Below are 27,806 nucleotides of genomic sequence, written 5' to 3'. Positions count from 1 at the left end.
GGACCGAGGTTGCAAGGAACCACTTCCGGGGGCGCGGTGCGGCGGCGCTGGAGGTGAGTGCGGTGACGCCGTGGCGGGTCCCGGGCTTCAGGGCGGGGTAGAGTCGCAGATGCTGAGGTACGGAGAGGGGCTTAAGTTCGGGCGCCGCAGGCGGCGCTGTTCTGCCGGCCCGGGGGCCACTCCGTGCGCGGCGAAAATAACTTCCTGGGTCGCTCTTTCGGAAGTTACTTGGGAGGGGAGTTTGAGTCCCAGGGGGGCGGAGAGCCTGTCTTGCTGTCCCTCAGTGCTTTAGTTCTGAGCAGGGCCAGAACCCGGTGCTCCTCACAGTTGTGACTTGGCTTTTCTTCCCACTGACGGAGCTTTAGGAGGAGCCAGAGTCTTGGAGTCAGTCTGGCTGGGGTTTGACCCCTGAGTGTACCCCTATTGCTATGTAACCGTGGGCGAGCTCTGGTTGCCTCTCTGGTACTCAGTTTCCTCCTCTGTAAAATGGGCGCATAGGGTTAATCTGAGGATTAAATGAGTTGGTGAATGCAAGGCGCTTAGTAAATGCACAGTGCGTGTTCGCTGATTTATTTCTTTTTAAGGGAAGTGGGAAATGAGTATGTGAAACCTCACTTTTTAAGTGGTGGCAACAAATTCGGATTTAATAATTACATTTTGTAGGACATCTGCCCACCAGCTTCAGCCTACTGGCTGCCAGTTTTGACTGCTCTAGGAGATGGCTTATCTTTTCATAGGACAAAATTCTAACCCAGTTTTGAGCAGTTTTGGGGAATTTGTTGTAATGGGGCGGGTCTGGGTATACAGCCCATGGCTGTAAGGCACTAATTCCTGACACTGATTTTCTGTACCCCAGTCTGTTTCCTTTGAATTCTCAGGACAGAACTTTTTTTTTTTTTTGGTGGTACGCGGGCCTCTTACTATTGTGGCCTCTCCTGTTGCGGAGCACAGGCTCCGGACGCACAGGCTCAGCGGCCATGGCTCACGGGCCCAGCCGCTCCGCGGCATGTGGGATCTTCCTGGACTGGGGCACGAACCCGTGTCCCCTGCATCGGCAGGCGGACTCTCAACCACTGCGCCACCAGGGAAGCCCCAGGACAGAATTTTTGAATCACTTCATTAGAAGCCAGTGATCCCCTACCAACATCCTTGGAATCTGTTTTTTTAAATCTAAGAGAAGACTTAGTTTCTATTTGCTAAGTCTGGACAGCTATACATGTCTCAGGGGTTATTTATTTATTTTGAAATAGTGACTGTTTTTTCTAATAAACTTTTTATTTGAGAGCTATTTTATTTATTTATTATTTATTTATTTTTATTTTTGGGGGGGCTGTGTTGAGGGTACGTGTGGGCTTTCTCTAGTTGCGGCGAGTGGGGGCTACTCTTCTTTGTGGTGCGCGGGCATCTCATTGCGGTGGCTTCTCTTGTTGTGGAGCACGGGCTCTAGGCCCGCGGGCTTAGTTGCTCCGCGGCATGTGGGATCTTCCCGGACCAGGGCTCGAACCCATGTTCCCTGCGATGGCAGGCGGATTCTTAACCTCTGTGCCACCAGGGAAGTCCCGAGAACAATTTTAGATTTACAAAATTATTGTGAAGATGCTGCAGTGAGTTCCCATATATCTCCCACACAGTTTTCCCTATTATTAACATTTTACATTAGTATAATACTTTTGTCACAATTAATGAACTGATATCAGTAAATTATTATTAACTAAAGTCAATGGGCTCTTCAGATTTGCTCAGTTTTCTCCTAATGTCCTTTGTCTGTTCCAGGATCCCACATTACATTTAGTCGTGTCTCCTTGGGCTTCTAGGACTGTGATAGTTCCTCAGACTTATCTCGTTTAGATAAACTTGACAGTTTTGAGTATTACTGGTCAGATACCTTGTAAAATGACCCTCAGCTGGGATTTGTTTGGTGTTTTTCTTATGATGAGATTGGAGTTATAGGTTTGGGGGAGGAAGACCACAGAGGTAAAGTGCCATTCTCATCATATCACATCAAGGGTATATACTTTCAATATAAGTTACCACAGTTGATGTTAACCCAGATCACTAGCTTGAGATAGTCAAGTTCTTCCACTGTAAAGTTACTCCCCTTCCCCCACTTTTCCATATTGTACTCTTGGAAGGAAGTCATTATGCACAGCCCATGCTTAAGGAGTGTGGAATTATACGTCATACTTTAAGACAGATTATCTACATAAATTGTTTGAAATTCTCCATGGGAAATTTGTGTATTTATTAAATCATTTATATCAGTATAGTCTTGGATATTTCTTTTCATACTTTGGGTTATAATCCAGCACTACTTAATTTATTTTGTTGTCCAAATTGTTCTGGCTTTGGCGATTGGGAGCTCTTTGAAGTGGCTTCTATATCCCTTTGACATACCCTGATCAATGTGTTTTGGGTTTTTTTGAACACTTTCTTACTTTCTGTTACAGGTTTATCTTGTGTATTTCCTGCTTCAGTCCTAGAGTTAACCATTTCTCCCAGGAGCCCTGGTTCCTTTTATTGGAGAATGGTATCAGACACCAAGATCTGGGTGCTAGGTGTGCTCATTGCTACTGGTATGCCCTGTTTCTGGGCTCTGTCAGCAAAAGAGCAAGAGATGTATGTGTGTAGACTAATCTCCCTCTTCTTCTCCTCTCCCTCTCTACATATATATATATATATATATATACACACACACACACACATTTATATATATAAATATGTAGCCTTCTGTATCTATATTAATCTAAATATGAGTTTATACTGATGTCTGCAACACTCTTCCATTTCACATGGATCATTCTAGCCTCCTCTGTCTTAACTGTAACCTTCTACTCCAACTGTAACAAACCTAGCTCCCACCATCTACCATCCATTTACTTAATTGTTCAATTCCAGTGTACATGTATAGTTGTTTTAGAATTGGTAACCTATATCCCATGTGGGAAACAACTTTATTAACTAGAGTACAGTGACATATACAGTTCCTTTTGCCTTTAGTCTTACAAACTCCATCCATTTCCAAAGTTACTGAGGTCAGCACCTGATTCCCCCTACCCCTTCAGTGAAATCGCTTCATCCATTTCTAATACATTTAGATTCAGAATGTCACATTCTGCATTCCATCCTGGATACCTAAATGATTTTTTTTTAATTCATGTACATTAAAGTTTACTCTTTGTGCTGTAAAGTTTGCTGGGTCTTAGTTGCAGCACACAGGCTGTTCGTTGTGGTGTACAGGCTTCTCTAGTTGCAGGGCGCAGGCTTCTCTAGTTGTGGGGCGCAGGCTTAGTTGCCCTGCGACATGTGGGATCTTAGTTCCCCGACCAGGGATCGAACCCGCGTCCCCTGCATTGGAAGGCAGATTCTTAACCACTGGACCCCAGGGAAGTCCAGTTCTATGGGTTTTGACAAATGCTTAATGTCTTGTATTCACCATTACAGTATCATACAGAATAGTTTCACCTTCAGGTCTTATTTTTAATTTCTCTCTTTCAGATTTCATCTCAGAAATCTTGTTGGCCCTCTCTTCAAAATATATCTACAACCTGAGAATTTACCGCCTCTACTGCTACCTGGTGCAAGTGTGTCTTTTTGACTATTATATAGTAGCCTCTTAACTGGTTTCCCTATTTCCACTCTTGCCCCTCTACATTCTGTTCTCAACACAGGAGCCACAGGGACCATTTAAAAATGAGTCAGATCGTGTCATTTCTTTGCTAAGAACCCTCCAGTGGCTCCCCTTTGACCCAGAGTTCTACTGATCCTACACAGCTGCTCACTCTACTCTCTTCTCCTTGGTCATAAAGTTCATTCCTGCCTCAGGACCTTATCCTTTGCTGTTTCTTCACCTTGGGGTACCTAACAGGAATTGAATTGACTTGTTCTTTCACTTTTTTCTTGCCTCTGCTGAAATGACACCTTCTCAGAGAGGCCTTTCCCTGACTGCCTCATATAAAATAGCACCCCTTATCTCCCTATTTATATTTCTGATAATACTGCTGCCATTACATATCTATATGTGTGTGTTTGAGTGCCTCCGATTGGATGAAAACTCCATGGCAGGACCTAGAATGATGCTCAGTAAATATGTGTCCAGTGAATGAATGCTTCAGACCACTGGTATCTGGCATTCACAGATGAGCCTCAAGGGGTCTGATAACCTTATGAAATTATGTGCCATGTTTGAGAATAAATGGCTCTGTACTTTTTATGAAATTCTGGTGAGGGTATGACTTTCCCCCCATGTGTAAAAACCTTTGCTCTTAAGCAAGTCTGGAGCATCACAGGGTTAGAGACCTAGCGGGATGTTCAGCGTTGCCCTGACTCACTGGTAGAGCCTAAGCAAGCAGCGTGCCTCTCTGCTCCCCCTCCTCCTTGTTAAATGAGGCTGTTGGTTGGGGCATCTGCTCTTACTTTAAAGGTGGGAAACAACCATAGGTTTCATCAGTTACCAAATATCTGAGTCAGGCCCTGGAAGAAACTCAAGATGGACCCTGGGTCCCTGCTGTCCAGGAGCTTATAGTGGAGCAAGTAAAAACATTAGACTGTGTAGTATTTCTCAAACAATAAGAAATACATTTTGAATTTTGACCCAGAACATCCTTGCTTGGATGTAGATGGATATAACTAGTTAAAAAAAAAAAAGCTTCAAGACACAATACTCACCCTTACTGATATGATATTTTCTATTGTCATTTACTTAATTAATTAAAGTACTGGTTAATAAAATTAAAGAGGAAAAAATGTCAGCTGCAGCCCTCTTAATGGTTTCCATGGCTCACAAATTGGCCACAGCCTGCAGTTTGAAAACCATTGACCACCAGCTAAGTTTCAGTCGTACCCACCAGCCAGTTTGAATCCTAACTTTGCCACTTCTCAGCCAAGTAATCCCAGGGTAGGCCATGTAACCTCTCCCAAGCCTCGGTTTCCTCATCCTCATTAGTAATACCCACCTCCCAGAGTGGTTGTGAAATGAATGAGATGCTGACTGTAAAGTGCCGTGCACATCTGGCAAATGATTTGCTTACCGCTACTGCTGTGACAGTGTCGGGGGTGGGGTGGGAGGAGCAAAGCCTGTCAAGGAGTCTGAGGGATAAGAGCCTCCTTGTTGGGAGCTGAAGGATGAGTAGGACTCTTGTGACTTCAGTATTCAGGAAAGGAAAACCCAGAAATCCTGGCAGGCAGACTGGGAAGTAAAGCATAGGGGTACAGAGAAAATTAGACAGGAGTTCTAAAGCAGACACAAGATGTATAGAGCATTTTATGTTTTCCAGAACTTTATTACAACCAACTTCTGGTTGTACCTGTGCTGTCCAATGTGGGAGTCTTCTAGCCACATGCAACTATTTATAAATAAAGTAAAATGAAAATGAAAAATTCAGTTCCTTAAGCCTCATTTAAGTGCTTAATAGCCACATGGGGCTGGTGGCTACCATATTGGAGAACATTTCCATCATTGCAGAAAGTTCTCTTGGGCAGCATTTCATTAGACCCTATAAAAGCCTTGTGAGAGGAGTAGATAGGCATGGATTTTTCTTTTAGATTGTATTCAGTTTTTTCAATGATATTAAAACTTATGAGCCCTTCACTTTAACAGCAACTATTTACATTTTCTTATGGCCTCTTCTGATCTTTAGCCAGTGAGATCATAGTTTATACATGGCTGCAAGTCAGTGTTTATGTAATTATTTTCTTTTTTCATTTAATATAATTTTGCAAAGATTTTTCTGCTGACCTGATACACCACATATGTACTTGCCATTTTAGCCAACAGGGAATATCCCGTGATGTATCATAATTGGGTTAACGGCTTCTTTATTGTTGGACACTTTAGTTCCTTCCTGCTTTTCAGTATTATGAATAGCACTGCCATGAACTTTTTTTGTACCTGAAGCCTTTTTCTTCTTTTGAATTGTTTCCTTACTGTAGATTCTAGGAAGTGAGTTATTCAGTCAAAGGATATAATCACTTTTATGGCTCTTGTTATATTGCCTAATTGCCATTAAAAAAAAAAGCCTAAATGCATTATAGCTTTGAATAGATATTATTGTTGTTGTTTGGCTCCTGAGAACATCAAGTCTGTAGGAGGTCAAGAGATTGGCCCAAAGTGTAGCTAATTTCTGATAGAAGCAGGGTTTGTGCCCCCCCCCACTGTTGGCCCCATGTTTTTATTGTACTACAAATATTCTTAACAATGTTGCTGTGAGTAACACTAATAAATCTAAGTATTGATAAGCCCACTCGGCTTGTTACAGCCTTAAATGTAAAGTTTAGGGCCAAGGGCATTTTAAAAAAGTATGTATTTATGAGGTGCAACTGTGAAGAAATGAGAGAACTCTTTTATACCTTGCTATTCACATGGTGTAAGGATATAGTGTCCTGTCTGGGCTGTACGTTTCCTCCAGTAAAGCTGTTCTTGCAACAGCCTTGGAATTCACTTCAGGGCCAGTTTCTGAGCCACCGCAAACAATCTGCCTAGGGTCTGAGCGTCATAACCTTGTATTTGACCAAAAATGGTATTCCTGGGCTTGAGGCTCCACCTGATTCACCACACTTGGATCCAGATGCTGTTGGGTTCCTTCCAGAAATCACATCCTTCCTGGGAGGATGAAGATCTGCCAGCTCTGAGGATTTTGGGGGGGGGGGGGTGGAAAGTGAGCCTCAGGCTTTGAAAGCCATTCACAAAGGAGACAGAAGTGGTGGGAAACAGTGGCCACCTTGTCAGCTCGGGCACATCACCTTCCTAAGTGACTAGGTTGAAAGGTAGACAAATGCGCATTTGCACAAACCCCAGTCTGTTCACTTGGAAGGTTGTTTCTGTCATCCTTTAGTCACTCCTCTGTCATGTTGGGAAAATGTTGCAAAGCAGTGAAGCCGCAGAGCCAAAGTGAAGGAAGGTTTTAGGATAGTCTCTTAACCCAGAGCCATCCATAGGAATAAAACGCAGGCCGTGTGTGTAATTTAAAACTTTCTAGTAGCCACATTTAGAAAGTAAAAAGAAACAGGTACAATTTGTGTGTGTGCGTGGTAAAATATCCATAACATAAAATTTACCATTTTAACCATTTTTAAGTGTACAGTGTGTGTAACCATCACCACTGTTTCCAGAACTTTTTCATTATTCCAGACTGAAACTCTGTACTCATTAAACAATGACTCCCTATTGCCCCTCCTCCATCCCCTGTAACCTATATTCTAGTTTCTGTCTCTACGAATTTACCAATTCTAGGTACCTAATGAGTGGGATCATACAATACTTGTCCTTTTCTGTCAGGCTTATTTCATTTAGCATGTTTTCAAGGTTCATCCATATAGCATGTATCAGAATTTCATTCATTTTAGTAGCTGAATGTCCTTTGTCCTTTGTCTATACCACATTTTGTTTATCCATTCATCTGTTGATAGACTCTTGGTTGTTTCCATCTTCTGGCTATTGTGAATAGTGTAGCTGTGAACATTGGTGTACAAGTATATGAGTCCATGCTTTCAGTTCTGTTGGGTATATACCTAGGGGTGGAATTGCTGGATCATATGGTAATTCTACGTTTAACTTTTTTAGAAATTGCCAAACTGTTTTCCAGTATGTCTTTTCACTCTCTTGATAGTGCCCTTTGATGCACAAAAGTTTTTAATTCTGACGAAGTCCAATTTATTTTTTCTTTTGTTGCCTGTGGTTTGGTGTCACATCTAAGAAGTCATTGCCAAATTCAATGTCGTGAAGACTTCTCCTATATTTTCTTCTATAAGTTTAATAGTTTTAGCTCTTTAGTTCTTTGATCCATTTTGAGTTAATTTTTGTATACGGTGTAAGATAAGGGTTCAGTTCATTCTTTTGCATGTGGATATCCAATTTTCCCAGCACTATTTCTTGACAAGACTATCCTTCCCCATTGGATGGTCTTGGCACCCTTGTTCAGAAATCAGTTGACTATATATGTGGGGATTTACTTCTGGGCTCTTCATTCCGTTCCATTGGCCTAGATCCTTATGCCAGTATCACACTGTTTTGATTATTGTAGCTTTATACTAAGTTTTGAAATCAGAAAATGAATCGTCCAGCTTAGTTCTTTTTCAGCATCAGATGAAATTAATAATTTATTTAACCCAGTATATTATTTCAACATGCAGTTAGTATAAAACACTGTTAATGAGATATTTTATTGATATGTTCTTTTTTAAAAAATTAATTTATTTTTATTTTTATTTATTTTTGGCTGCATTGGGTCTTTGTTGCCATGCACGGGCTTTCTGTATTTGCGGCAAGCAGGGGCTACTCTTCATTGCACTGCACAGGCTTCTCATTGCGGTGGCTTCTCTTTTTGCAGAGCATGGGCTCTAGGCGTGTGGGCTTCAGTAGTTGTGGCATGCGGCTCTAGAGTGCAGGCTCAGTAGTTGTGGCACACGGGCTTAGTTGCTCCATGGCATGTGGGATCTTCCTGGTCCTGGGCTCGAATCCGTTCCCTTGCATTGTCAGGCGGCTTCTTAACCACTGTGCCACCAGGGAAGCCCTATTGATACATTCTTATGTTTATACTACCTTCAAAATTGAGTGTGGACCTAACTGAGCAGCCATCTCAGTTTGGACTAGCTGTGTTTCAACTCTCCATAGCCACATGGGGCTCAGGGCCACCATACTGGACAGCTCAGATTTAGTGGAAAGTTGCCTTGTGGCACAGATCTCTGAAAACACAAAGGGCTTTGGAGTCAGGTGGGCCTGGTTCCCAAGTAAGTTTTCCCCTTTCTCATTGGGCTGGGCCAAAGGAAGCCACTCGTGGGTGCTGTGGTAGAGGGGGAGCAGTTCAGTCCTACCAGGGTAGGAGGAGGGCAGTAAGAAAGACATGCTGGGGAGCGGGGGCACGAGCTCAGCCTTGGAGGTAGAGTAGGGGCTTCGCCAAGCAGTCGTAATGGGAAAGGGCATTCTTGGCAGAGTGTGCCACTTGGGTAGAGGCCCAGGATTTGAAAGAGCTCAGTGCTCTTGGAGAATTACAGGCAGGTCTTTCAGCTCGACCAGGGTATTAGGAGTGGGAGACTCTGGTGAAGTGAGAGACTAGACAGGTGGGTTGAGACCGGACCTGCTACCACTGCCCCTGTCGTCCATGTCCCGAGCATCTCTTATTTGGGTTACTGGTAGTAGCTCCCTCACTGGTCTCCCTATGTCCACTCTGTACCCCCCCACCCCGTTTAAAATGTAAATCAGGGAATTCCCTGGTGGTCCAGTGGTTAGGACTCTGCTTCCACTGCCAGGGGCCCGGGTTCAGTCCCTGGTCGGGGAACTAAGATCCCACAAGCCATGTGGTGTGGCCAAAAAAAAAAGTGTAAATCAGATTATGTCACTTTTTTGCCCAAAACCCTTCTGTGGCTTTACATTTTGCTCAATCAAATCAGGAGTGTTAGGGTCCTACAAGGTCAGTCGCCACTCCTTCTGATTTCACCTTCTACTCTCCCTCCTGTACGCCCCTCTGACCATTTTGGACTCATATCCCTGCCCTGAGGCCTCTACACTTGCTTTTCTCTCTGCCTGGAATATGCTTCCCTGAGATTCTCCACTGGCTCAGTCTCATACTTCCTATCTCTGTCACTTCATTCCTGTCTCTTCTTCAGAGAGGCCCTTCCTGTCACCCTATACAAAGTAAAATGATGCCCTTCTGAAGCTTTTTTCAAAACAGTTATCACTAGATGGCATGTCCTATCTGGATGTGTTCTTTGTCCGCCTCTGCCCCGAGAGAGCAGGGATTTGTCTGTTTTACTCTTCAGTGCTTGGTGTTCAATAAGTATTTGTTGAATGAATGACTGGATGTATAAATGAACAAATAAATAAAACCTGAAACAGAGCAGGCCTTCAGCAAATGTATGTTGATTTGAGATTTTTGTTGAAATGTTTGCATTTATTTATTTATCTCCTGTAACTTCATTTTTGGAAAAATTTCAAACATACAAAAAAGTTGAAAGAATGGTCCAATGACTCTCCATGTTAACATTTCATCGCAGTTGCTTTATATATTCTTGCATGTATGTGGGTGTGTTGGTGGAAGTGAAACCATTTAAACGTCAGTTGTAGAAACATGACATTAACTCTTTGCATTTAGAAGTTGGCTCTGGAGAGTGGTGAATCGGAGGGGACCTCAGGCAGCAGGCAGCTGGGGCCATGGCCTCCGACCTGGACTTCTCCCCTCCCGAGGTGCCTGAACCCACATTCCTGGAGAACCTGCTGCGATATGGACTCTTCCTGGGGGCCATCTTCCAGCTCATCTGTGTACTGGCCATCATTGTACCCATTCCCAAGTCCCACGAGGCGGTGAGTCCTTCCCTGTGAGCCTCCGCTCCTCAGACTGGGTTCTAGGTACTGAAAATAGATATCACAGCAATGAAGGCTAGCAGGGATTATGCGGGCTTTTATTGATTTTAGAGTGTCCCTAAATTCCCACCTGGTAGCATTGGGCCATATGGTTCATACCTTATTTGTTCACATGTGCGTTAAGCAGATTTTTATTTAGCACATACTTACTGTGTGTCAGACTCTGCTGAAAGATGTGGTGTGTGCCCTCAAGGAACTTCTAGTCTTTGGGAGAAGGGCAGATATGAAACAAATACACATGTTTCCCTGAGAAGTACAGAGTACTGTGAGGGTGTATAACAAGGGGGGAGGACCTAATCTTACACTGGGGCAGGGGCTGGGTTGTCCGCCCTCCCCCAAGGAGAGGGAACTGCATGTGTAAGGACCCGAGGAATGAAGGAATGGTCTAGGAACTGAATGCAGGTGACTGTGGCCAGAGCACAGAAAGGACACGATGAGAACAGCCAGAGGAGTGGCGGGTCCCCAGGGGTTTTAAGGAGCACAGGCTCCAGATGACACGATCAGATTGGCTTTCTTCTTGTTTTGACTCTTGTTCTATAGGTCTCTGTATTCTGTAGCTCTGTACCCTCCTTCCACCACCCCACTCCCAATTTTCTCACGACCTTGGTTTGCTGGAGAAAGCAGGTCATTGTCGTGTGCCACATCCACATCCAGGATTTGGCTGATTGCTTCTCTGTGGTGTCATTTGACATGTTCCCTTTTTCCGCATATCTCCTGTCAACAAGAAATTCAGTTTAGAGGCTTGATTCGATTCAGATCAAGTTATTTAGTGAGAGCACCTCATAGCTAGTGCTGTGTACTTCTTATTCCATGTCATCAATCAGCACTTGGTGTCTGGTTGTCACACAGAGATTCTAAGATATCTGGGTTCAGGTGATAATAGCTGATCCCTCTGTTATAAAATCTTCATTTTATAACTCTTTCACCTAAATGGTTTTAGCATCCACTGATCGTTGCTTAGATCCATTATTTCCTTTGGCCTTTATTAGCTGGAATTCTTCAATGAAGAAGACCTTTTCCTCATCCCTATATGGTTACTCTGAAATGCTGTTCGTAGTAAAAGGCAGGATAAATGCTTGGTTCTTTCCCTTTATTAGTGTTCAGAATAGTGAGTTTGGGCTCTAGCAACCTCCAATCTTGACCAATAAAGCTTTGATTTTCAGTGGGAACCCCATCAAGTTGTATGAAATATTGTCTACCAAGGAAACCCATTAGAGACTCATTGCCTAGGGTTTTATTGGGGACAGGTCACATAAGCACCCTCTGCCTAGCACAAACCAAAACTCAAGACTTCCAGCAAGAAAGCAGGATTTAGCATAAACCATATTGTTTCCACAAACAGGTTAGGCATAGTGAGCCATTCTTTTTTTTTAGATTTTTTTTTTTTGATGTGGACCATTTTTAAAGTCTTTATTGAATTTGTTACAGTTTTGCTTCTGTTTTATGTTTTGGTTTTTTGGCCACAAGGCATGTGGGATCTTAGCTCCCTGACCAGGGATCGAACCCACACCCCCTGCATTGGAAGGGGAAGTCTTAACCACTGGACTGCCGGGGAAGTCCCATAGTGAACCATTCTTATCAGTTCTGGGAATTGTGGGAACCACCCAAAATCCAGTTTCCCAGATGCCAGCCAAAGACCACCCTTGCAAGCTGGCTTTTCTACGGATAGCCGTTTTCTTTTCTTTCTTTCTTTCTTTTTTTTTAATGTAAACTCTATTCTGCACATCTACAGCATACTTATTATAGTTTTCAAATAATTATGTGTTTTTTTCTCTACTAACAATAAGACTCAGAGTGAAATTTATGATTTCTTTGTGGTTCTTTTTGGGCCCCAAAATATGTCCCATAATTCAGGGTACTATGTTTAGTAGAGTCTTTTCTTGACATAAGTATACTCCCACCATCACATACATTAATTTGCCTCAATTTGTTTTTAATTTTTAGAGGTTTTTCTTTTTGATTTAATTTAAAAATTATATAAAACTTTTATATACAACATTTCCCAAAGTTAAAACTACATAACAGGATAGAGTCACAGAGGTTTCCTTTAATCTCAGTATCTTCCACCCTTTTCCCTTTCTCCCTTGATAGGCAACCATTTTTATTTTGATTTATCCCTCCTTTGTTTCTTTTTTATTTATTTATTTATTTATTTATTTATTTATGGCTGTGTTGGGTCTTCGTTTCTGTGTGAGGGCTTTCTCTAGTTGAGGCAAGTGGGGGCCACTCCTTATAATGGTGGGCGGGCCTCTCACTATTGCAGCCTCTCTTGTTGAGGAGCACAGGCTCCAGATGCGCAGGCTCAGTAATTGTGGCTCATGGGGCCAGTTGCTCCGCGGCATGTGGGATCCTCCCAGACCAGGGCTCGAACCCGTGTCCCCTGCATTGGCAGGCAGACTCCCAACCACTGCGCCACCAGGGAAGCCCCTTCCTTTGTTTCTTTTTGAAGAAGTATGCAAATGGATATGTGTGCCTGATATTTATTTATTCATTTATTTTCTCCCTTTGATGCACAAAAGGTAGCATCCTACTAAACACAGTTTTACATGTTTCTTTTTTTACTTAACGATATACAGTATATTCTAAAGATACCTATCTTGGAGATGACTATGGCCCAGAGATCCTGCTGGTGTAACTGGGAGGAACCCTGGCAAAGGGGCAAGCTTGGGGTGGGGATGGGGAAGGAGCATGCTGGGTTCAGTTTTAAACAGGTGCCTTTAAGATGTCCAGGTGATTCTGTCAAGTAGGTAGTTGCATCTGCCGGTCTGTATCAGGAGGAGGGTCTGTGCTGAGTGTTGATCAACATTTGAGAGTCAATAAGCTGTAATTAAAGCCATGAGAGAGGATGAGGTCTCTTAAAAGGGAATGCGGAATAAGATGGGGAGAGCCTTGAGGAGCTCCAGCATTCAGGGAACCAGCAGGGAGGAACAGCCAGCAAAGGTGGGGAAAACCTTGGTGAACATAGATAGGTACGTGGGCTCTGGATTGTTCTGTTCATCTGCATTTCTTATTTTGGGGTTTTGAGAAGGAGGTCGTGATTGGAGTTTTTCTGCCCACAGTTGTATCACACTCTAAAGACGTAATCCTTGTGCCCTGTGGCTCTGTCCTCACAGATGCAGCGTGCTGCTGGGCATTATAAATAACAAACATTTTTATCGTCATTGGCCACTGATGAAGCCTGCCAAGAGTCCCGAGGGAGGGAGGTGGTGAATGTTCTTGTTTTACAGGCAGAGATGTAGTCAGAGGTGTGTGGCCTTACGGAGAGCCACAGCTCACCTCCTGTTGTATTCTTAACCCTTTGAGGCTAGCCATAGAGGCCCAGGTCCATTTATCAAACTTTCAGAAAAAGAGGTGCCCTTTACTGATCTCTGAGGATTTTAGTGACATCTTAGGTCAAGGTCTTTCAAGGCAGGGGGTTGACAAAGGGCTCCACAGTATGCTTCCCCCCCTCCCCCCCCAGCCAACCCTGCCGTTTAGACATTTAGAGGTTAATTTTGGACAACAACCTCATCTTTTATAATTTTTTTATTATTACTTTTTTATTGAAATATAGTTGATGTACAATATTATATAAGTTACAAGGGTACAACATAGTGATTCACAGTGTTTAGAGGTTATACTCCATTTATAGTTATTATAAAATATTGGCTATATTCCCTGTGTTGTACAATATATCCTTGTAGCTTATTTATTTTATACATAATAGTTTGTACTTCTTAATCCGCTACCCCTAACTTGCCCCTCCCTTCTTCCCTCTTCCTACTGGTAACTGCTAGTTTGTTCTCCATATCTGTGGGTCTGCTTCTTTTCTGTTATATTCACTAGTTTGTTTTATTTTTTAGATTCCATATATAAGTGATATCATATAGTATTTGTCTTTCTCTGTCTGACGTATTTCATTTAGCGAAATACCCTCCAGGTCTGTGCATGTTGTTGTGAATGGCAAAATTTCATTCTTTCTCATGGCTGAGTAGTATTCCATCATATATATTTTATATACCACATCGTTATCCATTCATCTATTGATGGACAGTTAGGTTGCTTCCATATGTTGGCAATTGTAAATAATATTACTTTGAATACTGGGGTGCATGTATCTTTTCAAATTAATGTTTTTTTGGTTGGTTTTTTTTTGGATATATACCCAGGAGTGGCATTGCTGGGTTGTATGGTAGTTCTGTTTTCATTTTCTTGAGAAAACCTCCATATTGTTTTCCACAGTGGCCAATTCACATTTCCATAAAGAGTGTACAAGTGTTCCCGTTTGTCCATATCCTTGCCAACATTTGTCATTTGTGTCCTTTTTTTTTTCTTCTTTGTGTGTGTGTTCTTTTTGATGATAGCCATTCTGACAGGTGTGAGGTGATATCTCATTGCAGTTTTTTTTTTTTTTTTTTGCGGTACGCGGGCCTCTCACTGTTTTTGGCCTCTCCCGTTGCGGAGCACAGGCTCCGGACACGCAGGCTCAGCGGCCATGGCTCACGGGCCCAGCCGCTCTGCGGCATGTGTGATCTTCCCGGACCAGGGCACAAACCCGTATCCCCTGCATCGGCAGGCGGACTCTCAACCACTGCGCCACCAGGGAAGCCCCTCATTGCGGTTTTGATTACTGCAATTTTGTCGTATAGTCTGAAGTCAGGGAGTGTGATTCCTCCAGCTCTGTTCTTTTTTCTCAAGATTATTTTGGCTATTTGGGGTCTTTTGTGTTGCCATGCAAGTTTTAAAATTATTTGTTCTAGTTCTGTGAAAAATGCCCTTGGTAGTTTGATTTCATTGATTCTGTAGATTGCCTTGGGTAATATGATCATTTTAACAATATTAATTCTTCCAATCCAAGAGCATGGGATATCTTTCCATCAGTTTCAGTCATCTTCCATCTCTTTTATCAGTGTCTTATAGTTTTCCAAGTACAGGTCTTTTACCTCCTTAGGTAGGTTTATTCTTAGATACTTTATTCTTTTTGATGTGATGGGAAATGGGATAACAATCCTTAATTTCTCTTTCTGATAGTTCATTGTTAGTGTATAGAAATACAACAGATTTCTGTGTATTAATTTTGTATCTGCAACTTTATCAGATTCATTGATGAGCTCTAGCAGTTTTCTGGTGGTGTCTTTAGGATTTTTCTATCTATAGTATCATGTCATCTGCAAACAGTGACAGTTTTACTTCTTTTCCAATGTGGATTCCTTTGATTTCTTTTTCTAGTCTGATTGCTGTGGCTAGGACTTCCAATACTGTTGGAATACTGTTGTACAAAAGTGGCGAGAGTGGGCATCCTTGTCTTGTTCCTGATCTTAGAGGAAATGCTTTCAGCTTTTCACCATTGAGTATGACATTAGCTGTGGGTTTGTCATATATGGCCTTTATGAGGTTGAGTTATGTTCCCTCTGTGCCCACTTTCTGGAGAGTTTTTTGTCATATATGGATGTTGAATTTTGTCAAAAGCTTTCTCTGCATCTATTGAGATGATCATATGGTTTTTCTCCTTCAATTTGTTAATATGGGTTATCACATTGATTGATTTACAGATATTGAAAAATCCTTGCATCCCTGGGATAAATCCCACTTGATCGTGGTGTATGATGCTTTTAATGTATTGTTGGATTCGGTTTGCTAATATTTTGTTGAGGATTTTTGCATCTATATTCATCAGTGATATAGGCCTGTAATTTTCTTTATTTGTGATATCTTTGTCTGGTTTTGGTATCAACAACCTCATCTTTTAAAATATAAGTGTGGTACAGACTATCTCATTTTCATTTATCTTGAAGTTTAGAGGAGTAAGGCTCACACAAGTGAATTGTCTTTGTAACTGAAGGTTACTGTATTACATTTTTTTGTTTTTGTTTCTGTTTTTGTTTGCTAGTTTTTCAATGGATCAGTAACAAAAAATATAGTACCATTAATTTAACTTTTTATTGATGCACCATGCCAGCAAATGGTCCTCAATTATTCAGGGATTCTACTGCCAGCTTTCCTCTGCATGCCCCCTTTTCTTACTCCCCGAACTATTAAATAAATGGAAAGGAAAAACAGTATTCTGTGTGTATAAACAATCTTACAAAGAGAGGGTGAGTGCTAAGACTGTGCTTAGAGGTTGTACTTAGTAGCAAGCTGGGATTTGGAATTTGGATGGGGAGGGAAAAAGAAAGGGATTTTAACTTGGGGCTGGGGAGCTCTTCTGGCAGAGGGGGACAGCTGTGGGGACTCTAGGCAGCCTTAGGGCAGGAGGGAGGTCCCTGAAAGTGGAAGGTGGCAAGGAGGTGGGAGGAGGTGGACCCAGAGAACAATCTTGCTCTCTGTCACTTCACTTAGGGCAAAATCACCCCTCTTGCTTAGCCTATAGAAGCAAGGTTTATTAGTGGCTTTTTGGGTCAGAAGATAATATTTTTGGCTCCAGATGATGGGAAAGGCTTTGAAAAGCAAAAGAATGTCTTTCCTGTTGTTCTAGTGAGCTGATTTTTTGCAACTAGTTTATGACTTCAGTATTTCAATACTTAGCAGATTATTTGAAAGCTCTTTTGGGGGTAATCAGGGAGGAAAAAAAGGAACACATAGAAATGCTTCCCACCCCACCCCCTTTCTTTTCCATAGTAGGAGCAAGAACTAATTCATAAAATTAAAACCAAAGTCCCTAGAATCCTAAGCCAAATGAGAACGTTTTCTCATTGACGCCTCATTAAACTAAAACCCGAGAAAAACATTTGTTTGGGCCTGATTGAGGCCTGGGTCACACTTAATCCAAGCATTTTCCTGTAGGCTGGGTTCTAAAATATAAGAAGGTAGATCCTTGTACTGTTTCTGTCTATTCCAGGATGCAGCTGTGTTTCATCTCTCATGCCCAGTCTGATTGTTTGTATGGTGGCCATGGTGGAAAGGATTCTGGGGCTGCTTCTAGGCTCCAGAGTAAACAAATTATTCATTGATGTCTGCCTTGAGCAAGGGACTGGGGAGTGGTAGCGTGAATTGCCTGTCCTTGGGCTGGTGCATGTTTCTCTATCTGGCTGCACCCACCTGGGGAATTTTCAAAGGCCTGGGCTGTACCTATAGAGATTCTGATTCAGTTGTTCTCTGAAGCCTTGGATCAGTGTTTTCTTAAAGTGCCCAGGTGATTCTGCTATGTAGCCACTGTTCTGGTCCTTAGACCGTTTCCCTGAAGCACAAACCAATTTGGGGAGGACAGGAGGTGTTCAGTTCTACGTGTGTTAAGTTTGTAATAATAGCATGACATCCAAATGGGAAAGAAAGAGCCAGTGAGAATTTGGGGAGGGAGACCTGGGAATTATTTTAACCAACATAGTATTATTTCTTGAAACCCTAAGAATGAGTTGCTAAGCTTTTCAAGGGAAATGAAGATTCAGGGAAGGCCTGAACTTGGGGCATGGCCAACCTTGAGGTAGTTTCTGTGCAGTGTAGAGGTACTGAAAAGATGCGGGTGCTCTCCCAGAGCAGGGATGCAACTGGGCCTCTGGAAGGAGTGGGCACCAGGGGCCCCATCACTCACTGTCTGCATCCCCTCTGCCTCCCCTTCTGTTCATCTCCTGTCTCTCACTTCTCTTGCCCTGCTTCCTCTGCTCACTGTCCCTGGGGTAAGATGAAACATGGCCACTAACAGCTCCCAAAGTTTATTACATCTTTCAGCTGCAGCATCTGGAGGCTGCCTTTCTGCTTGGTCCCCGTTCCAAATTCCCTAGAGAAGGAACTGTAGCTGACCCAGCTTGGGACTGCTCTGGCCAGTGTGAGGGAGGGGAGCATCCTGTGGTGTGACCTCTAGGGGTGGAGGGGAAGGTCATTTCCCAAAGGAACAGGAGTGCTGTGCAGACAAAGCTGGGGGTCTCCATTCCTTTAGCTCTCTTGGAGGTGGGCAGACTAGTGGGCAGAGGGCTAGGAGACTGTGGTCTCCCTGAAAACCCCCAAGTGGTTCAAGGAGGGCACAGAGATTGGGCAACAACGGCTGAGTGATGGAGGAAAGGCTGCTCAATGTGACAATGATGCTGTATTCAGGCTGCTCTTCTTCAAAGTTTGGTTTCAGGAGAACTAAATTCTTACTAGGGAGTTCCCAGATCCCTAGGGCATCCCTAGGGCATCCCTAGATAAAGACTGCAGAAGTCTGTGAGCTCCCTGCAGTTGTGTGCAAAAATGTGATGTTTTCATGCTTAGGCATATTTTCTGGGAGGATAGTCTATTGCTTTTCTCAAAGTGGAAAGCAGCAATTTTAATGAGGTGGGAGCCAAATTCCAGGAGTGAAAGAGTAGGTAGTGAGGAAGTAAAGGTCGGGAGCCCTTCTACCCCTTCCCCACAGCCTGCCTGAGCTTCCTCCCAAGCCTCTTTTGTATCTTTTTCTGCCCAGAATGTTGATCCAGTCAACGCTAAGCAAGCGGGTGTTGACTTTTAGTGCAGTGACTCACGTAGCAGGTAGTATTAGTTCATCGGGCAATTAGTCGTTCCTAGTAGTTTAAATGCTGACTATTCTCATGTCTTCATATGTTTATGTCACATCTGCCCAGCCAGATGCCAGCCCCTGGGCAGGAACCTTCACTTCCACCCTGCCGTCTTTGCGTGATTGCCTCAGTCTCTTCTGTTGAAAGCTCAGAAACTGGGTTCCATCAGTTTCCTTAGAAAGAGACTGTTTTGGCTCTTAGAACTGGGAATTTCAAGGCACACCTGGGTTCAGAAGGTCGCGAGGTCTTCAGGGCTCGGTCTCTCCATCTTCTGGCTCTCTAGGAGTGTTGGGTTCATTCTGAGGCCCTTGCCACGTGTCAGGAGGATACAGCAGCCCCAGTCTGTGTCCGTATCGCTCATGATTTACAAGCAAGAGAAGCCATTTCTCTGCCTATGCTCACTTTCCAGATCTCATGGAAAGCCTCTGCTTGGCTCTGGCTTGGCCACATGTCTGTACTTTGCCCCATAGGTGGGAAGGGGCATTGGGTCCATTTCTGGCCAGACCACATTAAACTGGCCACTCCTGTGGTCACAGTGACTCAGAGTCCCCCAGAACCACATGGGACAGGGCATGGCCCCGATGGAGAGTGGGTGCTGGGCAGACAAAGACAGCTGATGCCCAGCACTGTGATCCGGCAGAGGAGAGCTCACCAGAATTGATGGCAGGAGTGGTGGCTTTCTATGTGATGCCCACATAGACTTCACTGCCAACCAGAAAGCCCTGCAGTGTTTGGAGCCCTGAAAGGGATGGAGCCTTCCCGGGGGCAGCGGGGCAGTGACCTAGATGTTCAGGGGGTCTTGATTTTAAACTAGATCCCCGATTGCCAGCGAAGGCTGCCGTAGTAAATAATTAACTTGGGCAGGTGTACACCCATTCTCAACACCTCAGGAGACAGTCTCGCAGAACCAACTTTTCAGTTCTGCCCTGTTTTTTTTTTTTAAGCTTGGGAGGCGCTTGCAGTTGCATTGGGCGGCAGGGTGTTTTTTTGCTTAACAAGCAGTTCTTGAGAGACTGCTGTGCGGTGGGCAGGGCAAAGGTCTAAACATGGTCTCGAGATGTGTACCGGCTCATGGGAGAGACTGAGGAATACACATGGAGCCGCAGACCAGCCGGTGGGCAGGGCCTGCGGTAGTGCTGAATCGTGTCTGGAATGAGCTCCCCGGGCTGTTCTCTCTAATCACAGTTCTCCTCGCCTGCCAAGCGCATCCTGGACTCTGTCTCCGTTCGCCTTGTGGAACCCACATGGATGGCCTCCCCTGCTTGGTTTCAGCTAGTCCTGTCCTCCTCTCAAGGCCAGTGCTAGTCCCAGCCCCGCAAGGTCCCCCAGCCCCCACCCTGCCCAGGGCCTTGGGCAAGAGCGTGCAGCAGGACGAGCCAGAGCTTCAGCACTGGGCGCCTTCCCCTCCCTGAGCCCCTGTCCCAAGCTGGAATAGGAGGGCGTTCATGCCCAGCCCACGCCATTCTTGAGGATCAAGTGAGGCAAGGTGCGTGAGGCTACCTGAGCATAGCACAGTGGTCTTCTTTCCCTGGACCATTTTAGAGGAAAGAAGAGTTTCAGTCTGTGTAGAATGACATTTTGTCCTGATTTATTGGACTAAATACACACTGAGCTGTATAGTGGAAATCATAAAATTCTGTGCGCTTTCCCTGCTGGAGGAGATTTGATGCATTGTGGCACATATTCGATTATTTGAATCTGATGAATAGCAGCAATTTTCTGGCCTTGTAAGTGGCTGTGGAGCTGCTTCATTATTGATGAGGCCTGTGTCACAGAGAGCACCTCCGCAGACCCAGGAACCACCTGGTGGGCTGGGGAGTGGGGGGTGGTTTCTTTTACTCCCCAAAGTGAGATTGCTGAGGGAACTGAAAATTTGCTTCAGAGGAAGCGCGACTGAAAGGTGGGGCCGTAGTGTTCAGGGTCTGCCGTCTGCCTGGCTTGTACCAGCAGCGTGCATTTGAAGAGAAATTAAGTCAGCCATTTATTGAGTCATTCTTACCAGCTAAGAATTAGGAGCTACACCTCTGTGTGGCTAGGACCTCAGCATCCGAATCACGTGTGTAACCGCTGCCTTTGCTTCCCTGTCCCTTGGGGGGAAGGCGGATGTGCCCCACTGGGTTAGTTGGGATGTCTTGGTGAGCCTCAGTTTCCTTCCCTGTAAAATGGGGCTCACGGAGATGGGCTTATCAGGGTGATGGGAGGCTGAGCAGCTGATGTTTGTGAAGCACCCACGTGGTGCAGATCATGTAGTGTGCATCCTTTTCTTCATCACCCTGCACTGCCCGGCACAGAGGCTGCATGCACTGGGCACAGATAGATTGGTGACAGGTGCTGAGCACCTGTGCAGAGCATGAAAGAGAACAGAGCATCTGGGAGATACTGGCTGGCCAGTAGCCCAGAAGTGACAGGGTGGGCTGCATGAGAGGGCATGCCCGGGGACAGGGCCAAGGCTGCAGTGGAATGGCTCTCGAGGCCACTCGGGGGTTCTTGGAATCTGATTTATACAAATAGGGACACCTGGAGGCTCTTGGAATCTGTCTTACACCAAGAGGGAACCAGCAACATGTTTAAAGGAGAGAACAGACTGGTCAGGACGGTCGTCTTAGAAGAATAGGCTCTGAAAGCAGTGTGGTGGGTGGTGAGGAAAACCTTGGGAGGGGGAGGCAGGAGACTGGGGGCTCTGAACCGGCTCAGTAGTGTGTGTCCAGAGGGGGACCGGGCAGAGTTGAGAGCCGCATGGAAAGCAGAGTGGACCGGCCACGGGGACAGATCGGATGTGGAGGCACACAGGGAATGGCGAGAACTCAGAGATGGCTCGGCGGTGTCTAGCTTGGGTAACTGGGTGGGTGACGATGCCAGAAACTGAGCTGGGGGAGAGAGGAGGAGGTCTGGGTTGAGGAGGAGACAGATAATGTGCTCAGATGACTCAGTGACTGTACTCTGTCCACGCGCCCACAGAGAGCTGCTCTCAACTGTAGGAGCAAAGCCTGACTCGAGGAGTGCTAACCCACTTCCCTGACTCCTGCCACAAGCAAGGGGGTTCTGAATGACCCATCGGCAGGATCCGGAACAAACTGTTATTGTCATTCCACAGTCACCTGTGCTTCTAGGCGCTGCTAACTAGGGAGAAAGTAGATGTCACAGTTAACTCTAATTCTTGGTTGCCATCAGCGCCGAGGTCCCTAGGAAACCCGGGAGAGGCTATACCATACAGCCACTGAGAGCTTAGGTTCATCCTGGCCCTGCCGCTCGCCAGCTGAGACCTTAGGCAGGTCACATAACCTCTCTGAGTGTCTCTTCTTTCATCTGTCAAATGGGGCTCGTTATGGCCCTTTGTGAGGCAAAAATAAGATATATCCAGGCCTCAGAACACAGGGCCTGGCATGTTGTAAATAATACTAGCAGCTGTTGTGGCTGTTATTATTAGTATTCTTATTGGTGGCTATATCTAGCCATGCTTTAGGATATGAATATTGGGTTCGAAATCTGCTTGTGTCCTCTCTACCTATGGGAAAAGTGAGGCTTAGTCTAAAGTGTTACATCTTCATGATGATGAACAGCAGTGACGTTCCCATGCTTATGGGAGATCTTGTGTTTTCTTTCATTTCATTCATTCATTCAGGAACAATTGAAGCTGTCCAAGGACTAGTAGGGGAGACCATCATGAGCACATGTAGCTTAGTGCTAAATGAGTGGCATTGTAAGGTTCCTGGGTGCCTGGGGCGTAGGGGTGGAGGAGGGGATGCACCTGCTGGAGGAAGAGGAGCAGAGGAGGAAGGCTAGACAGTGAGTAGCAGCCCTTGGGCTGGGCCAAACCATGGGGAAAGGTTTACTGGGTGGCCAAGGAAAGGAGGGTGCTCCTCTTGTTTAGGGGTGAGCAGCAGAAGCCCTGGGGCCTGGCCCAGTGTGAGGGGTGGAGGAGAGCTCAGGGGAGGCTGGAGAGGTGGTCTCCTTAAGCTGCCATCCCAGAAGCAGGACATGAGACTGTGGGTGATGGAAGCCACTGGAAGGTGTAAGGTGGGGGGATCTGCATTTTAGAAAAATTCTTTTGGCAGGTGCACAAGGCATGGCATAGAGAGAGCAGGGAGGCTGGTTGGCAGTGGGGGAACTGAAGTAGGGCCTTTGATGCTCAAGAGAGTGGCCAGGTCAAGGTGGAGGAGGTCTAATCAGCAGGACTTGGTGACTGATTGGACGGAGGGGAGGAGGGGGAGGGTGGGGTTGCCCTGACCCTGGTTGCTATGACCATGGGTGGGGAGGAGGGCCAGGCCAGATGGAGATGGGGCCATGCTCTGTCTGGGACAGTTGAGTTGTAGGTGCCTGGGAGGTGCCACTTCCAGTCATCTAACAGACAGCTGGGTCAGGAGAGAGGTCTGGGAGGTGACAGAAAGGATGAGGGGAATGAGAGAAGGTCTGTGGCGTAAGGGAAGTAAGGGAAGCACTGGGGACACAGCTGCGCGTCCTCATCTCTGGATTCTGAACTGGCCCCACTGAAACCAGAGGAGGGCGCCCAGCTTGAGCTCAGAGGGGTACTCCATCCCTGGAGATCCTGGTGGGCCTCAGCAAGTTCCCTGTGCATAAACGCTTTGTCTAATCAGGCGCTGTTTGCCCAGGGCATGCAGGGACTGACTGGTTTCCACTGGCTGCACAGGTACTGCTCTGGGGATGGTTTCCAGCTCCCAAAGTCTGCAAAGGCATTGTGCCCTGTGGGGTTTGCCTTAAACAGTAGCCTTCCTGCTGGGCTCTGCAGCCATCAGCCTGTGCACTTGACACACTGGCTCCTCTGAGGTTTTGTTTTGTCTGTTTGTTTTTCTAATGGGCTAACTTTTTACTTTTCTTTCTTTTTTTTTTTTTTGCCAAGTTACAAAAACAGTATCAGCACAAGGGGACAGGCTGGGGAAGTCCAGAGTGCAATCAGAGACCTGGCCAGGGGAGGGGCCGGTCCCCTGGTTATCTTGGGAAGATCCCCCATGGGTGCCTGGGACTGGGCTGGGCCTTTACACCTGGTGTCTCAGCTGGTAGGCAGGCAAGGTGGAGAGCAGACAATGATGGCCGATAAGAGGGAGCTGACAGACCTTTGGACTGGGCCTTAGGTAGGGACCGCCCCGCCACAGCCATGGTCCTGCCTCTTCTGTCTGACGGAGACTCGAGGCTGGGGCCAGGGGCTGACGGTGAGCAGGGAAGGACAGAGAGTAAGGCAAGCTGGCAGCTCGGAGCTGGCCAATTAAACACGAAGAAATACTTTTCTAGAAACAGCGTGCTCCCTCCTCGTATTCTTAGTGTGCTATTTGTTTTCCCATTTTTAATAAAAGAACACAAGTACCGAAAACATTTCCTTACTATTAGTGCTGGGGACAGCGGGGGTGGGGGCCAGGGCACCTGAATAAAGGGGCAGCCACTGCTCAGCCCGTTTCTTCCATGAGGGGGTTCAGGGCCAGTGTCACTGGATGTTTAAAGTTTTCAAGGAAAGCAAGGACTCCAGATCGAATGGGAAATCTCCCAGTTGGCTCAAATTCTTAAAAATAAACACTGCAGGCCAAGTGAAGTCTGCCTGTGGGCCGGACGAGGCCTGTGGACTGTGGTTCGTGCTCTCTGGGCTCGATGGGACTCTGTTAACATCCTGCCTGGCCGTGGCACAGTGTGATTTATCACCCAGGGAGGAGGGGACACCCGACGGGACTGAGGCCACTCCAGAGTCTCCTGTGACATGAGCCTGTGAGGCTGTGACAGGCCGAGTCCCTTCCCCAGAGTCCACTTTCTTTATCAGCTCAGTGAAGGCCAGGGCTGGCTCTGTGGTTTTGAACCTTTTTTCAGCAGCAGAACCTTTGTTTAAACCAAATCTTACAGGGAACAAATCACAATGTACATGACAGATAAAAACCAGGGCTGTCCCAGATGTAGGGAGGGTCTGGAGTTCTGCCCTGAGGCTGCCCTCTCCCCTTTCCCACAGGGCACCTCTGCCAGGCGCCGCAGAACTCTGTGTGGTGGCCGCCCGGCCGCGCTTTCCACCCTTCCCTGCCCCAGCATCTGTGCTAGAATGGGCGGAGGAGAGTAGCAGGGCCAGCAGGAGAGCAAGCCACAGTAGGTCTGCCCAGAGCCGGCTCCCCGCCCGCATTCTGCCCAGTCCCTGCCCACCATGGCCCGCCAGCCGCAGGGTGCATTTGCACTTACTGGGGGCTTTCCATGCATTTTTGCCTCCTCACATCAGCCCTCCAAGTTGTGCACCACTGTTTCCATATCACAGGTGGGTAAGCCAAGACTTAGAAAGGGGAAGGGCGTTGCCCACGAGGTCACTTGACTGGAACTGGGGGAGCCTCGATTCCCCCAGGACTGTGAGACTCCAAAGGCTGCCTCCTCCCCTCGGGCCTCCTCCCTTATCCTTCACCTGCTCCCCGGGGACAGTCCCAAAACATGTGGATCCTGGGGCCTGGCAGTGACGGTTTCCATCCCTTGTGTCTCTGCGGCACGCTTCCGTTTGCAAAGTCCCCTCAGACATGATCTCATTTTGCTGGTGTCAGGCTTGATTTGTCTAAGCAGGACTCTCCTTTCTGTCACCACACAGGAGGCAGAACCATCTGAGCCCCGAAGTGCGGAGGTGACGAGGAAGCCCAAGGCCACTGCTCCTTCTGCAAACAAGAGACCCAAGAAGGAGGCCAAGAAGAAGCGGTAGAAGAGGCGGCCTGTGGAGCCCGGTGGGCGGGCAAGGGCCTTGGGGGCAGCCCTCCCGGGGCTCAACGTTCTGTTCCCTCACTTTATCCCGGGCTCAGGGTCTGAGGTGGCTGGGACGCCCTCTGACCACAGAGATCTGGACAGTCACGATAGTTCCCAGGGCCCGGTGGGCAGACCACCACTTCCTCTTTCTTCTGCTTCCATGATGGTTTAGGGCCAAGGGGACTAAAACACTCTGTGAGCAGAGACTGTCTTGGAAGTCTCTTCAGAAATTGGGTCAGCTCACAGAGTTGCATTTTCCTACTGAATCCTCGTGTCCTGCCTTTAGTCACCCACGTTGTAGATTTACACTGCATTTTCGATGCTGACAAGCCCCGCCCATCTCCCATTATCTGTGCCCCGCAGATCAGATCTGCTAATCAGTCACCTTTGTCTCTGCTTGTGCAGATGGAGCTGGGCCAGGCCTCCCCTGTTTGTTTAGGTCAAGGCGCCAAAGCCACTGCAGTGCTAGGGGTCCCACTAGTACAACAGCCAGGCCTGAAAGATGCCTGGAGTGAGAGCCAGTGGAAGACCCAGCCAGGGTGATGCCCCATCCTCCTCCAGCGCATGGAAGGGATTTGGCTGAATGAGCGTGTTTTCTTGGGCCCAGACTTCCTGAGCATCTGAAATGGGGGAGGGCTTGTCAATCTCAGACCCCCCTCTTTTCAGCCCATCATAGCACATTCAACGTGCACCTTTTGGCTTCTGTCTGTGCCCCCTCCCACACCCCCAGTTCTTTCAGGCCCTGACCGGTGAGGAAAAGTCATTTGGGGAAGTAAACGTTAATAAACGGCCCCACACGCTGAGCTGCCTGTGTGTCGCCTGTACTGATGGGGAGTGCTGGTCCCTCCCCTGCGGGGTGCGGGAAGGGCGCACCCCCAGAGAAGCGGGACAGTGGGGCCGGGGATGGCCGGAGCGGGGTCCGTCTGGTCAGAGCAGCTCCGGGACGAATTTTAGGAAGGGTCCAGCCAACTGCTTCGTGTGGCCCTTAGTCACTGGAAATGCGGTGAACGTCCGTGCGTGTGTCAGAGTTTCCACCGGGGCCGGGCCCCTCTCAGTCCCTGGTTCCCGCTGCCTGAGGAAGACGCTGCTTGTCTTCAAAGCAGCTTGAGGAAAACTGAGTTGGAGGCCTTACGTGGCATGGGGTGGGTCACACAGGTCCTGTCACGTGCCCTGAATCAGCCACCAAGGAGAAGCCTTGATCTGTGGTCCCTCTGAACGCCTGGCTGGTTTACAGTTTGCCGAACACTTTCCCAAATGTTGTCACAACTGATGAGGTGGAACTTAAGGGATGAGCATGTGTCATCTCCCTTTTAGAGACGGGAGACTGAAGTCCTGATGACTTGAGAATGCCAGAACTCGGACTTGGGCCCAGTCCTTGGCCCTTTTTTCAACATTTAACAAATACTCAGTGAGTGTCAGCAGGCTGGTGCTGTGATGGGCCAGCCTGCCACGGAGGGCCTGGCAGGATCCCAGCACCCCAGGTTTTAGGAGGAGCCTGGGGACTGGAGTGCCTGCACAACGAAGGGCCAGGCACAGCCAGATCCTAGCGGAAGGGGCTTCTGCTGAGTGTTTCTGTTCACAGACGTTTACTCAGTCTCTTAGGTGTCTTATGCCACGCTAGGGCAGGGGATGCAGAAATAAGGAGGCCTCCCAGAAGCCCAGAGTGAGCCTGGACCAGTGGGAGACTGAGACGTGTACACAGCCTGGGTGTGGAGAGCTGTCCAGCGAGGGAGCAGTGGGTGCTGTGGGAGCTGGGTGGGGGCCCCCAGCTTGGCCTTGAGGCAGGCAGCACAGCTGCCTGGCAGAGTAGAGTAACTGAGCTGAGTCTTAAGGGCCCAGCTGGAGTTGAGACCGGAGGGGAATTATGCTGGGAGAGTAGGGCCAGACCTCTAGAGCAGACCTGTCCAGCTAACGGGAGGGGAGACAGCTCTGGAATCACAGGAGCAGGGCCGCCTCGGTAGGTCTGACTCCCTTAAATTGTCTCCTGTAGAGGCTGTTTGCCAGAGAACAGCCCTAGGAAAGTAAAGGTGGTCACCCTCTGCTCCACCAACCCCTTACTCCACACTTGCTTTGGACAGAGCTTGCAGCATTTGCCGCTCCTGGCTTCCAGGACCCCACCCTCACCTGGTTTTCCTTCTACATCACTGGTTCCTCCTCATCAAAGGGGGCCCAGGTCTCAGTCCTTGATCTCTGCCCGCACTCCCTGGGAGATCTCATCCAGGCTCATGGCTTTAAATACCACCAACATGCCTATGTCTCCCAAAGAAATCCCACCAGACCCCTCTCCTAAACTCCAGACT

The 27,806-nt window shown here is 46.8% G+C and overlaps 1 protein-coding gene across 6 annotated transcripts; it reads left to right on the top strand.

Annotated features, from left to right (window-relative positions):
• Positions 1-26,309, top strand: MANBAL (mannosidase beta like). 6 transcript variants are annotated; one of them, XM_060124076.1, is made up of 4 exons: positions 15-53; positions 3,496-3,581; positions 10,086-10,294; positions 25,358-26,309. In XM_060124076.1, exons 3-4 carry the CDS (start codon positions 10,145-10,147, stop codon positions 25,463-25,465), a joined length of 258 nt encoding a protein of 85 aa, XP_059980059.1. In that variant the 5' UTR covers positions 15-53; positions 3,496-3,581; positions 10,086-10,144; the 3' UTR covers positions 25,466-26,309. The 6 variants fall into 6 exon arrangements, with proteins under 6 accessions (XP_059980062.1, XP_059980059.1, XP_059980061.1 ...); XM_060124078.1 differs by having other exon boundaries at positions 36-117; positions 10,089-10,294; XM_060124075.1 differs by having other exon boundaries at positions 36-117.
• The last annotated feature ends 1,497 nt before the right edge of the window (positions 26,310-27,806 follow it).

This window comes from Lagenorhynchus albirostris, chromosome 15 (genome assembly GCF_949774975.1).
Source record: "Lagenorhynchus albirostris chromosome 15, mLagAlb1.1, whole genome shotgun sequence".
In the NCBI taxonomy this organism is placed as follows: Eukaryota; Metazoa; Chordata; class Mammalia; order Artiodactyla; family Delphinidae; genus Lagenorhynchus; species Lagenorhynchus albirostris.
The sequence above is the reverse complement of the archived record's forward strand: the minus strand, read 5'-3'. Positions and strand labels throughout refer to the sequence as shown.